The sequence below is a fragment of the Orbicella faveolata genome, unplaced genomic scaffold, assembly GCF_042242905.1.
Source record: "Orbicella faveolata isolate gen_17 unplaced genomic scaffold, um_ofav_v1 contig_25, whole genome shotgun sequence".
Lineage (NCBI taxonomy): Eukaryota > Metazoa > Cnidaria > Anthozoa > Scleractinia > Merulinidae > Orbicella > Orbicella faveolata.
The window spans coordinates 10,439,769-10,453,821 of NW_028301553.1; the positions used below are offsets into that span (position 1 = coordinate 10,439,769).

The window sequence follows — 14,053 nt, forward strand, 5'->3', positions numbered from 1 at the left end:
TTTATTAAACATGAATGAAAGGTGTAGATAGTTGTAGTATACATATTAGTGAATACATCATATATTACTTTTAAGCAACAACGTTGTTTTAAGTCGATCTTGGAAGCAGGTCTTCAAGAAGAGTAACAGGAAGTATGACAGCTAGGGAGTAACATGTAAAGAAATACGTGTTTGATTTATGACAGGATATTTGTATTAAAGTGTACATTGCAGGAATACGTGATAAGCAATTTGTGAGAAACTAGCAGGAACTAAGCAATATCAAACATGGTTAGAGTAACTGATACAAATTGGCACAAGGGCTTAACGTTTAAAGTAGCCGAGCAGTTTCTTTAAGTAATAATACTAATTTTATCAGTGCATAGCATTGTCGATTCCTTTTTTCACTTTTTGAAAATTGAAATGATAATAGAATAATTTGACTCAAACCATTTCAAATCGATGACTCAATACTGCTTTGGACTTTCGAATTTTCAAACAGAATGATTTGGCCATTTTGACCATAATATTATTGGTAACTGGCAGATTAATGGCACTAGGGTTGCAAAACGTTTAGACACAAATATTTGTATGTTACCTTAGTTTGTAATTGACTTTTAACAGTAATGTAAATCACTTATCTATGCACAAAATAGGTGGCACGTAGTAGGCCATAGTTTGTGATCCCATTGGTAACGATTTCTTTACTCTAAAACACTTTTTAATGACCTACATGTTTATGATATGTCAGAGTGTGTAGTGCAGTCATGAATATACACCATTACATCAAAAAGTGAGCAAAAACAGAACATCGACTAGAATAGGAGTCATAATCACTATTAATGACATTGCTATCATACATAATATAGAACTCAATCTTTGCTCATTCAGGTAATGATATCAATAGGAAAAATATTTAATGATGCAGTGGAACTCTGTTATTTCAGGAGGAGCTTTGTCAAAACATATAAACAATTTGATATGATGTACAAAGCTGACTTGAAATATAAGTTAAAGGGGGGAAAACGCCAAAAGAGTAATATTAAATCATATAGGACAAGGATAAAATTAGATCCTAAGATTAAGACGAATTACAATCTCATTCCCAGAGGCTGCGATCCTTTCGGTTATCAACAAGAATCAATACTTCTGGGCGAGCCAATATAGTTAGTCACAGTGGTTACTTGCTCTACACATGTTCAAAAACCATTTTTAAGTTTATTAGTTTGGCCCTATGTGCACAACCAAACCCAAACCAAAATTTTCTGGTTTCAGTTTTTGATTTTGTCCAGAGCATCAGGTGTTTGAACACGGGTACAGGCTATGGGGATGAGATTGTCAAATTACAAATGATGAACCATGCGAGAAAGTAGTTCCTTTACACAGGGACATATTTTGTGCAAAGTCCTGACTGAACATTTGTATGGGCCAAAGATGGCCATGACAGAGATGTAAATCATCATATTACATAGCAGCAATATGATCAAACTTCCAGGAAGCAGGCAGCCTAGGGACCATGAGAAAGTGTCGTCTTAAGAGAGGTGTCTGAGACCATGTTAACTGTCTGTTTTAAAAAAGGTTTCTGCCTCCATGGTGCTCACTATTACAGTTTCAACGACATTTTTGTTTGTTACGTGACTGGACTTATGTTTAAGTCGGAAAAAATGAGAAGTATTGGCGAGAGTCTGGCATAACACAGAGTTCCACTGCAGTCCAAGTTGTGCTAAGTGAGATCCATATCAAACTTCATCGTGAATATTTTCATTTTAACAGTTATTACAGTCATTTCAGGTGAACTTATTTATTGAATATTAATTTATTAGACTTGATATTTGACTATTTCATATTATTTGAATATTGATTGCTTGATTCTTAGAATGCAACTCAGAATCAACCGTAGCAGAATGTGCACCTTATATATAAATTATAAATGACGATCGCACTGTATGTGATTGAAAGATGGGAATATGATTCTCCCAATAAATTTGGATTTTCGACTTAGAGCAGGTTTCTTTGTCTTGTGATTGTCAATTAGGAGAAATTGGTGTGGAAGTGGTTATGTGACGATTACACACGGGAGTGTTGCCTATGCAAGTCATGTTGTCTATTGTTATTTATGAAAGCTGTAAGGCTTTGCAGCCTGTCATAAAAAAATGGCTCACTGTTAGCTTGCATGTTGTATGTTTCTTTTGGTTACTTAAGAGTGTTCTTGTTGTAATTTGACGGGTTGCATATAGCATGCATTCTCCAGATGCCCGCTGAATGTGTGGTCGTTTATCAATGAGATTCTTAGGTGTACAAACGTTCTGTACTGGAAGCAAAGTGTCTGACACATGCATTTTACATCACCACCCTTTGCCATTTTTAAGTTCACCCACTGAGTAACGGCCAATGTAAACCATCCTCTTTACCTTGCAGGAAAAGAGCTAAATGTTAAAGTTTTGTTTGGTTTAATTTTGAACCTGAAACCATTTTTCAACTGTTAGTCAATGTTTTTGAAGGCAAAGTGGACATCTGTAGGAGTGAGGAGTGAAAATGGATAACAAAGAGATCCAGTTATACTGAACAACCACTCCTTCTTTATTTCTATGCAAATGGACATCTGTTTGGGATAGTTGATCGGTAGCCAGCTGCCAATCTGGCCTCGCATTTCTGCCAACGTTGTGAGCTAGTTTCATTTCAATTGAGTTGTGAACACTGACTGTTATTATCCTCATGTCTTTCAATTCCTTTGCATTGTTTGAATACTTTTTACCACAAACGCTTTTCAAATGCAGACATAATCACTCAGTGTCTTTCTAATTTGCCTTACTTACAATATAGACAAACAAAGGACAGAGGCAATTTCAGGTATTACAAAATATTTCTTTTTCTTTTTCTCCCTATGTTAAGGTGGAGGACTTATCGCCAGGGGCTAGAGCTATGTGAACAATGTAATGGGAGGGGTGTTCGGATGGATTATCAGCCGGGAGTTTGGGGGTTTATGATAATTGTGTATCAGACACATCCCTCCCTGCCTTCCCATGAAACTGATTCTTAATTTTTACCCATTTACAGAAGTATCAAATTTCAGAAGATGATTTTGAAGATATGAAACGAGTTGTTTCAAGTAATCATCAACAACTTAAAATCGAAGCAATTCAAAACTTCAAGCTCTGTTTTGATCATTGTTGCTTGAAAGTGCCTTTCTCCTTGTGTTGCATAAATGCACTATCACAAAAACATGAAGTTCTTTTTTTTTTTTTTGGACGGGGGATGTTTGTGTGGGACAAGGTATTTTGTTTACTCTTACGTGTTGTCTTGATATTAAAGATCCCTACAAAACATTCTGGGTCATGGGAAATTAGCAAAAGTGTCATTGATTGTCATAATATTGTCTTTGAAAAGCCCCTTTGTGGGAAAGATAATTTATGTCATGTAGTAAATATAAGGTTGTGTCTGTAGCTACTAGGTATTTGATCACCAATGTTTACAATATGTGACAAATATTGTTTGTACTATCTATTAATTAACTTTTAATTTAATATTCATTTCGTATGTTGAAAGGAACATTGTAGAAAATATTTATAGCAAACATTCTTTCAAATTAATCAATTTTCCTCTAACATGTTGTTAATCTCTTTACGCGTAATATTCACTGACACTGACACACATGCATTAGTGGAACTTGTGTTTGTCGCAATAGGACTCAGTCTAAACAATAAATATAATCTGCTGTAATATGTTTTTTGAATTCAAGTATTTCATTACGTTTACTGAGAAACTTGTTGTAATGCTAAATTATTGAGTAATAACTATTTTGAACAATTATAATATAGATAATAGCAAACTTACCTCATTGGAGTAATGGGCCACGTTCGATACATCAGTATTCTAACATGGATCTCTCGGGTCAAAATTGCTAATTGTTTAAGATTCTATTGTCTCACAATCCCAGATTAGAGGAGACTTGGATACGTAGAAAACACCACAAAATATAGCAGGTTGTCCTGAAAGCCTAAGAAGCCATGTTAGACTATTGATATATCGAATGTGGCCTATTGTTTCAGCTTTGCAATATAATTTGTTAGTGAATCCTCGAGAAAAATAACTTTATAACAATAATTTTTAAAACATAATTTAAATTGCCTATTAAGAATATTTCTAAACATGTAAAGAATAACTGAGCATAAATAGTTACTACGTCTGAGTAAAGCAGTAACTACTCCTATATTTCCCTGAAAAGCAAGGACCTGTTACAGTGTCGGTGACATAATTAAAATATTAAGTGATAAATATGTTGGTTTTTTTTGGTACATGACATCATAAAGTTATATTTTGAGGCCATCAAGTAAATTGTTAGTTTCGTCGCCAGGTTTAGTTCAAGTTCAAGTTCTAAAAATCAGTCTACTTAAATAAGTGAGTTTAAGTTCAAACTTTGCAGTAAACTGACATACACTTGTCGTACAACAAAAGGCTTCTAAAAGACGCCATAAACGCATGTAGCTGTATAGCAGTTATTTAATCTATTCTAAAATTTAAATTTTCTAAAATCTAAATTTTTTGAAATTTAAATTTTCGCTGTCTTGCCTGTTTGCATGCTTAAGACCAGTGCATGAGAATGCTTGTCCCACCATTCATTTCACAGGTAGTCCAATCCTTCCAGAACTACCCGCCCATCGAACATCCTCAGCATCCAGTTTAAAAGGTGACCTGCTGAAATCAAAGAAATCAAAGAAAAAGCTAACTAGGTGAGCAATTTTGTGATAGTTTCAAACTATGTCCTATTGTGTTCTACTCCCAAATGTGTAAACTCAAACAGATATGGAAGAGTTCACAACGTTTCCACAGATAATGTTTTAAAGTCAGTACGATAACAGAATTAAACATAATTGTTTTATCAGGTAGTAATCATGTGATGAGCATAGAAAATGCTTGGACTGTTTGGTTGGCTTACAACCATCCCAGAGTTTTCAAAAATACTATATAAATTGGACACTACTTACAGTAACTCATGATTCTTTCCCAGGCCCTTTTCATTTCTTAAGTAGTAATTGTCTCCACCTTGGTTTTTCTTGATTTCAGGGATGTTGTTGGTGAATTTAACTGTCTTAGAAGAAGAGTGGAAGAACTACAACTTGTAAGTTAAATTTCCTTGGTTGAGTCTATGGTACCTTCGTAGCCAGAGAAAGCAGACATCTTCAGCAATTCGTTTCCTTCATTCCACCTATAATGGTGGAAAAGCAAGAGAGTGGTCTGATGGCTTGATTATTGCTCGGATTTTACCATTCAGAGGCATTTAAAAAAGCCATGTGGGTGCACGTCCAAAATTTGGACTCCTCTCTTTGGAAGAGGGGTACTATTTAAACAATAGAGTGTTCCTGTCGAGGAACTATCGGCTGACAGTTGCCCTGCGGAAAATTGATGTTCTTAAAACAATTCAGTATTTGCCTGAGAAGTGAAGCTTCAAGGGCAAATATGCTAGTTTTAAAACATCAATTTCCCATGCGGCAACTATCAGACCGATAGTTTCGGGACAAAAATACCCTGTTGTCTTTATTGTTCACCACTAAATTTTTCTTCTGTGCTCCAGTTCAAACATCATAGTGAATTATTTTCAACTTTTTTAGTTGAAAGCCGTGAAAGACAAATGTAGAATTTGAAAAAAAAAAAAGCAGACGAAAACCCACTTAGTACAATTTAAGTTGGTTGTTTTCTTTAAGCCTGCTTGTTTAGACCTGTTCACGGATGAGTACAGGCGCTAAGAGCTTATAGTGTCTCCGCGGATGAACACTATCGTGTCACGTGATCAATTTAAGCCAATGAGATTGGAGAAAATTTAGTGGTGAACTATAATTTCTTAGAGAGTCCTTTCGTCGAAAACACAATAAACAGGTTTGCTCAACCTCTTCAAGAATGATTTTATAACACCAATATTCATAGAGCACATTGCAGCAGCCTGCAGTAGATAAAATCGCCTAAAAAATGCGGATCAACGTGAAGGTATTTCATGCATGCTTTTTCCTTACTATGATATTGTTATTATTACCTTGTTCTTCACGTAGGAAACTGAATCCCTACGGCAGAGTTTGCAAGAAGAGCAGAATGCAAGAAAAAAGATGGAAAAGTTCATTCGCTGTTCGCTGAAGGGAGTGATCCCAGATCTTAAATGGGAGGACGTGGAGAAAAGCTAGCAAAGATGATAGCTGAGAATTTTTTAACTTTGTTAACTGTTGAAAGAAATTTTAATAATCTGCAATCAAAATGTACTCAAAATTACACGTTAAACTAAAATTGCATAATTGTTATTTTTCTTTTCATAATATATCTTCCAGTTGATAAGTAGAAATTTTAAAGTTATTCCTTATAAACATCATGAATCAAACCTTTTTAATGAGTGAAATATTCGTAACTTTTAAAACTTTTTTTAAGAAATCCTTTCCTTCTCCAATTGTAGGAGATTTTTAACTTGATTACGTAATTACTTAACTTATCAGTGCATAACAGACTTGCATAAGACAGTTTACTGTTACCAATTTAATTACACTTGACAGAAGCTTATGTTGATTAATATTAACAGGACATATTTATTGAAAGTGCTCTTTAAATCTTATCGTTTTATTTTTAACTGATGTAAGAAATTTTGTTATCAAGTAAATTGCTACGTTGTTTTTGTGGCAATTAATATAGTTATGTGTATCTTTTCAGACAAGATAATATATTATGGCAGTCAAACTTTGTTCGCATCTACTTTACTAAATATTAGGAAGGAGAGGATTTAAGATTTATTAATTTAATATTAATGACTTTTTGCTCATTTAATGTGTGTAGTCAGATTTGTGTAATTTTGCCACGATGAAGCTTACACAGTATAGTTTTAACTGGAAATCTGTTGCACAAATGGGAAGAAAGCATTTACGGAACAAACCTATTCATGAATGGTCGCCAATTAAAAATTCTTTGGAATTTTCAACTCAAAAACGAGGCTAGTAAGACTAATTTTGATACTTACAAAAGAATTATTTTAGAATTGGCAGCGATTTATGAGTAGGGTCCATTAGCTAGCCATTAAGGATTTTAATTTTTTTTTACGTGTGGCGGCCATTTTAGATGTTAGAATGCCAGTTGCCTTCCTCTTGTCACAATTTCTTTGTCGCTTACCGAATCTTCTAATGTGACGTCATAGTTTCCGCAATGATCGCCTGCAAGGAGCAAAAACCCAACATAGCTGATAATCCAACCCTAGCTATTTCCGTTGGTTTTTTTTTCTTCTGCTTGAGCAAATTTCCGTTTTAACTACACTTCCATTAATTTAATAGAAATGTGGAGATTTCATTTAGTACTTAATTAGTACATTTTTGTAACGTCAAAAGAAATTTGGTTAAGATGCTTTTCTTTGGACAGTACTTTGAGATAATATATTGCTTTTCTTTGAACCAGACTGTTTTGAAAAAAATAATAATAATTTGACAGTATCAGGTGGACCTAAATCACTACAGAGTTGTTATACATGTTTTAATTTAACAGGATACATTTTATAGTCAGTCGATATAAGCAAAAGACCAGTGTTGATAAACACGATATGAAGGAAACATACACGGTTCCTTTGTTCGATTTCACATAAGACACTGAAGACCACAGAATAACGGATTTTACTGTTAAAAACTATATAACAATAGTTTCGAAATACGTTATTTTATTAAAACAAGTGTCAGAAATTGTTCTGACTTTTAAAGAGTTGTGCATCTCGCACAGCGTTAGATAATAGCTTTGAAGAACCAGAAGTTACATTTTTCCCAAAACAATGTTCTGAATCCCTAAACTGCAATGTAACATTTCCTATTTGGTATTTAATCAACTGGGCAGACTAGATTTTATATTAATGTATTTGTTAATATTTGAAACTTTTGTTAGCTTGAGACTAAGTTGAAGGTTATTTCTTGTACAAAATGTCCTGATTTTCTAACGTACATGAAGTGTCGTTCTAAGTTGTAATTATTAAACCTGTTGTTGCTTTGTGTGTTTTAATCTTTTTACAGATTCATCAAAGTCCTCCCTTTTGGCCAAATTCAAAGGCAAGAAAACGTAACTATGAGTGAACCATTGACAATAGAACGGACGTTTCCTTCCAGAGAATAGATGTAAACTTTGTAAATTAATAGACTTTGAATGTATTCTTTGTGTGCAGGGTTTTATAAACGGTTTTATAACTCCACATATTTTGTCGTTATCTTTGGTATGGGAAAGTGGGGCTCGGTAGATCTCTTTAGGGCGTATACCCTGGGAAGACTTAATCTAAAATGTAACTGAGAGATCTTGCCCAAATTATTAAAAGCAAACTGGAACCCAATTTTAAAATTGTGTAAGGTAGCTGTACTATGGGGTAAGCTTTCGAAAAGTGGGAAAATAACTGTTTGAATTAGGGACACAATCTTACAATCAGCGAGTGGGTGCATTCTTTGAAAACTAACAGCTGACAACTTCTCAATGATACATCTTTAACCTCTGGTTTCATCTCGTAATAGACCACGTTCGATATAATAATATTCTATCATGGTTCCGAGGCTTTCAGAATAAACTTCTATATTTTGTGGTGTTTTCTTTGTATCCAAGTTTCTTGGGAATTGAGGGACAAAAGAAATTTTAAAAATATTGCAATTTAGTCCTGAAAGCCTCGGAGCCATGCTAGCATACTGATACGTCGAACGTGGCCTATTGGAATAAATTTGAAAACTTTTGAAAACTAAATATGGAAAATGAAGTCATTCAGAACTACGCATGCTACAGGAACAATCAATGTAGGGATTTGCCTTCTCTACAAGATACTTACGTAAATGTTGATCCAGACTGTTTGTTTTGCCGTGACAAGAAAATAAATGACGGAAAGTTATTTGATACAGTCGAACCTCCCGTAAGCGACCACCCAAATGCCGAGCCTGGTCGCTTACGAGAACTTAGACCATATTGGGTCAAACTTTTGCCTCATTAAGACTGACAGGGTACAGTATATGTGCATTTTTTTTCTTTGAATTTTTAACTGTTGTTACTTGTGGAGAGTAAATTTTGAGAAAAAATTCCTGTTATTCCCATTAAGAATTTCCGTCTCTTGTACAACCCAGGAATGCGATAATATTATAATACCTTATTCAATTTCCGTTCTATTACCTGTCAAGTGGTCGCTTACGGGAGGTTAAAAACAAAATAAGATTTCAAACTTGTAGCTGTAAAAGTAGTCGCGGTCAATTTCGAGAGGTGATCGCTTACAAGAGGTTCCAAATATAGTGATTTGACGGGGAAACTTGGTATTTTGGAAAAGTGGTCGCTGAGGAGAGGTCGGTCACTTACGGGAAGTGGACGCAACCGGAGCGTTTCGACTGTAGCTTAGAGTGGTTTTCAATATGGGAATCCTGGTTTACAATATTTGCTACATTACATGTAGCTCTGATGGAGCTACAAAAAAATCAGTGCTGAATATTGATTATGAATTTTTTCCTTGAATCGCATAGCCTTCTTTTTGAATAAAAGAGAACCCCATTTCATTTACGTCTTTGTGAATGTTGAAATATTAACGCCCGCTCGAGAAAAGCCATTCTAGTTGAATCAACTGTCAAGACTGTCAGCTAGCGAATAGAAATCCAGCTAGAAACAGAAAACTTTATTTCAACCTCGTGGTTGGCAAACCTTCATTTTCAAATTGTTCACACAAGATTTAAACTACTTTAAAGACATAATAATGTTATTGTCTTTCAAGAGCTTTACTGTAATTCTATTTTTGTTTGTGTGACAAATCAAAAAAGTAAAAGAAAGAAATAAAAAACAAACGATATAATAGTCGATATAATATATACTTTTATCGCATCGGACGCGGCACTGAAAGTGAAAGAAATAGACAGCACGCATCGAAAGTGATATCTCAGACCGCCATCTCAAGAAAGCACTGACTGATGTTCAACTACGTCGAGCAAAGGGTGGTATAAAGAAAGTTGTTTCGTTGTCGCTCCAGTGCAATATCACGCAAAGCCACGCTTTCAAGAGTCACAATTCCACGCTGAATACCTCGCCCAGGTAACCAATCAGGCGGGTGCGAGAATTCTCCGAGCTATGCGATTCTACATTGTAATTTCACCCTTTCGCGTCGTTTGTATACGTTTTGAAATTAAAGAATATTTGACCGCACACTCGGCTGCAATAACAGCTATTAGTGTTTAAAGCCCCGTCCACAGTACACCGCAGGAAGTTGAAAACGGAGGTTTCGCTCTGAAAATACACGAAATGTTTTACCCACACACCACATCGGAGGAATTCAGTTAAAAACGGAGGTTTCACCGGGGGCCTGTTCACAATCTATGTGGGAACGCATTAAATGTTTCCCGTCCACACCACGCCGGAGGAATTTGAGAACGCGACAATCACTGGTAAATCTTGGACAAGGGAATATTATAATGATCGTAACGTCATCGTTTTCGAAAAGCTTCGTTTTCAAAACATTTTCCGTCCACACTGTACTAAAACGCAAAGCCGGCGTTTCAAATTCCTCCTGTTTGAGGGGCGTTTACAAAAAACTCCGTTTTCGTGACGGATTAGTATGGGGGGAAGGCCTAACCGGAGAAATAACGCTCCGTTTTCGAATTCCTCGGGCGTAGTGTAGACGGAGGTATGGAGTTTAATAAAGTAACCAAGACCGAGTGGACTGATTTAATACCGAAATTAAATTAACTTGGTCACCCTGGCATAGCGAATAAATCGAAATAAATTGTTTATCCCTCGGATCAAGGGGAAAATCTGTTACAAGTTCACTCCTGTTTGACTCTAGACTATCGTCTAATCAATAGCCTGTTGAGCCTGAGCTGAGTCATTCGTAGTCTCCTCCGCAGCCGTTTTTTGGGATGTCACGCAACGCTCCCCCCAAAGCGGGGGGAGCGTTGCTTGACATCCCAAAAAACGGCTGCGGAGGAGACTAAGTCATTCGCGAATGGGACGAGTAAAATGGGGAAGACGAGAGACTGGGAGTTAATATCACCCCAGTCCCCTCGCTCGCGAGGTCATCTCCGAAGTCTCTAAATTCAGGACATTGTTTTTCCCTTATTTTAGCTTGCATTTGTGTATCTCTTTCTTCTTTTATGATAATAATATCGTCTTTAATGTTTAAATTAACTTAGCATGCGGCCAACGCCAACTTATATCTACATGACAGTGACCAACTCGAAAGCTCATTGGCTACTTTGGTCACTGTACACAATTAAATATTGTTTCTTGTAGTTAATTTCTATCTGTATTTATTTTTCCTATATCATTGTAAACCATCTTACATTAAGTTGTTTTTCTGCAAATAGTGTGCAATAATAAAAACTGAACTGAACTGATTTAAAGTTATTCTTTGAGATCTTGTTAGTATATTTTTTTAAACATATAAAATGACATAAATAGGTCCGCAATGCATACATAATTAACTACATAATTTCAGGAGTCAAAGTAAATTTGTATATTTTGTTCAAAAGAAAAGACCATGAGTTCATGGCTAAAATTATGTACAGCACCATTGGAAACGTACTGGTGACAAGACTGCATCTGGCACAAATGTCAAAAGCCCTCCAAGTGTGTTTTGAAATCTTCTCACCATAACTTGGAAAGAGCTACGAGGTATAGTTTGGTGTAGGCTACATAATTTTTGTGAAGTATATATGAAACAATTCATATTTGAACTGCGGTTGTAGATGAAAAATCCCGTTGAAGCCCTAAATTTTTTCAGGCTTCTTCTTTCCAAGTGCTTAAATTGGAAAATTTACTGTGATGATCATTCTTCACTTTCATAATTTTTGTGGCGGCTGTGAATAAGGAAATGTAGCCTGATGCTCTCCTCACAGGAGTGAAGAGGATGAGTGAGTGCAAATAAGGAAATATATAATTGACTGACTGATTGATTAATTGGTTGGCAGATGGATTGACAGTGTGGCAAAGGTTTATGTGAAGCTGAGTTTCACTCCCACAGCTCAACCTTGCATCATTGCAGTGGTGTTTATGTTAAGAAAATTGCCTCCACCAGATAAAAAACCCTGTTGTGAGACCATCCATCTGTAGGTCATTTAGCGGTACTTTCACGCCAACTGCCTCTCACTAATTATTATTACATTTTGCAACATTTAATTTCTCTCTCTCTCTCTTTTTCATTAATAGACATGATTTGGAGAAATTATAGCAACAAAAACTGGGAGGGGAGGTGCTGCCCCAAAGGGTGCAGTTTTTTTGGCCATTGTTTTTGGTCAGAAATAGAGTATCAATTTTTGGCTATTTTAATCTCAAACAGGGTATGGTGTTTCCACTATAGCCTTGAATTGGAGGTGTTTATTGGGAGAAGCTACTTTTTCATCATTAATGATAAGACCGTCAACAAAAGCCCTTCACAGTGCCTTATAACATCGGTCTGAACTAGAGAATTACTTATAAGACAGGTCTCAACAGAGTACTGATTTAATGGTCAGGTCTTAATTTAAGAGTATTAAATGTTTTGTAAGGTCAATTTCATATTTTGGTTTTAAATAGGAAGTTGGCCACACACCCCCCCCCCCCCCCACCCCAACCCCTCAATGTTTTTTGGGAGTACCCCCAGGAACAAACTAAATGAAAAACACAGTATAATGATATCATAATCCAGTTGAAGCAATATTTATTAGGAATAAGCTGCATACATTACTTTTTTTTTTATTACTATCCGCTTTAAGAGTTCCAAGTTCCACCTAGGCAGCAACATTTTAACTATGTTTAATTGTCTAAATTAAAAGTGCATGTTGTTTTACTAGTTTTATTCTGGTTTCACAAAGCGACCCATGAACAAAATTGCACTGGACTTCCTGTGACAAATCATGAACAGAAATGGATGATCAGCACAGAAGCTGGCATCGAACATTGGACTAAGCATTCGTGACATCATGACCACTGCTGTGGCCGCTGCTGCTTCTGTGCCCTTCTCGTTCACTTCGACAAATGCCTTGTGAACGACATGGGACACGTAGAGCCTCTCAGGACCTCGGATTATGCCTGAAAAATTAGCCTTAAACTCACTAAACATATCTGTTACTCCCATCTTAATTAGAATTTCCTTGAGTTGAAACTGCTGTGTCAGCTTAAATCTTGGCAGGGACACCTCTACCTTTTCTGGGTGTGACTGTGATACAGTCGCCAGAGCCTGTTGTAATCTTTCATGGGTGAGGCTTTCCTCCAACTTGGCCAATCCATAGGTGGCATGGGGCAGCAGGATGACCATGGAAAGGTCTTCTCCTTGGTAAGGCATCTCAAGAATCTGACAGGCAAGCTCCCCACCATCTTCAGCATGCTTGAACCTTTTCGTCAGGTGCATCATCTCTACTTCGGTCTTTTCACTTTCGGAGACGAAGAAATTCTGTTTGAAAGTCTCCTCTTTTTTGAACTGGTTTTGCCAAAATCCCTTGAAGTAGATTGCATTCACCAGGGACAGTCGAGTGCGGGTGTTGAATACTCCCGAGGGAACCATATCCTGAATTTTCTGTTTCGTTTTCTCTTCCACCCAAGCGTTCACATGTTTCCTAGCGTTTTCTGTATCGTCCTGGTAATCAACCATTCCTACTTCAGCACCATAGAAATCTTTCATCTCGTCCACGAAGTCTTCCAACAGGTTGTAGTCCATTTGAAGGAAAATTCGATTGGCAGTGAGGAGCTCGTTACTCGCGGTGTTTGCGGCTTGGAGAGCTTCAAGAAAATGTTTTTCTTCATCGTGGAGTGAGGGGATTTCTTTCCAGTGTAGTGCCTTGGCCAGCTGCGTAGCTGTGTCTCCTCTGGCTCCCAAAGAGGTCATGGCTAGTGCTATGCTCAGACTGCCTGGCGAATAGAACAGGTTTTTGCCAGCGAAGTTTTGCTCATTTTTGAGAACCTTCTGGAGATCCACCGTGAACTTGTTGCTTGCTTCAACCACAGCTTCCATTTTAGACATTCCTTCGTCTACAAAACCTTCAAAGTTCGTCAACACTGAAATGAAGCTTGCGAAAGAGGGAACGTGTTTAACACTTGTGCAGCAGTTGTGCAAATTTCATGTAATTGGCTTCAGTTCAACCAATCAGAACTT

General features: G+C 36.6%; 2 protein-coding genes across 12 annotated transcripts in view; one reads left to right on the forward strand and one right to left on the reverse strand.

Moving 5' to 3' along the window:
* Nucleotides 1-8,173, forward strand: part of LOC110049207 (rho guanine nucleotide exchange factor 7-like) — a 33,603-nt gene extending 25,430 nt beyond the window's left edge. For 5 of the 11 annotated variants that reach the window (XM_089293078.1, XM_089293077.1, XM_089293081.1 and 2 more), the window contains 4 exons: nt 2,803-2,829; nt 4,607-4,709; nt 5,044-5,098; nt 6,024-8,173. In XM_089293078.1, coding sequence (XP_089149204.1) covers nt 2,803-2,829; nt 4,607-4,709; nt 5,044-5,098; nt 6,024-6,152 — 314 coding nt within the window. In that variant the 3' untranslated portion in view covers nt 6,153-8,173. The remainder of the gene's footprint in view (nt 1-2,802; nt 2,830-4,606; nt 4,710-5,043; nt 5,099-6,023) is intronic. The other 6 variants (XM_089293082.1, XM_089293083.1, XM_089293087.1 and 3 more) reach the window with 3 other exon arrangements.
* A 4,432-nt stretch (nt 8,174-12,605) lies between these two features.
* On the reverse strand, nt 12,606-14,021 carry LOC110049217 (serpin B6-like). The gene has a single exon (XM_020755000.2). The coding sequence runs from the start codon at nt 13,919-13,921 to the stop codon at nt 12,758-12,760; it is 1,164 nt and encodes a 387-aa protein (XP_020610659.2). The 5' UTR covers nt 13,922-14,021; the 3' UTR covers nt 12,606-12,757.
* Between the last annotated feature and the right edge of the window lie 32 nt (nt 14,022-14,053).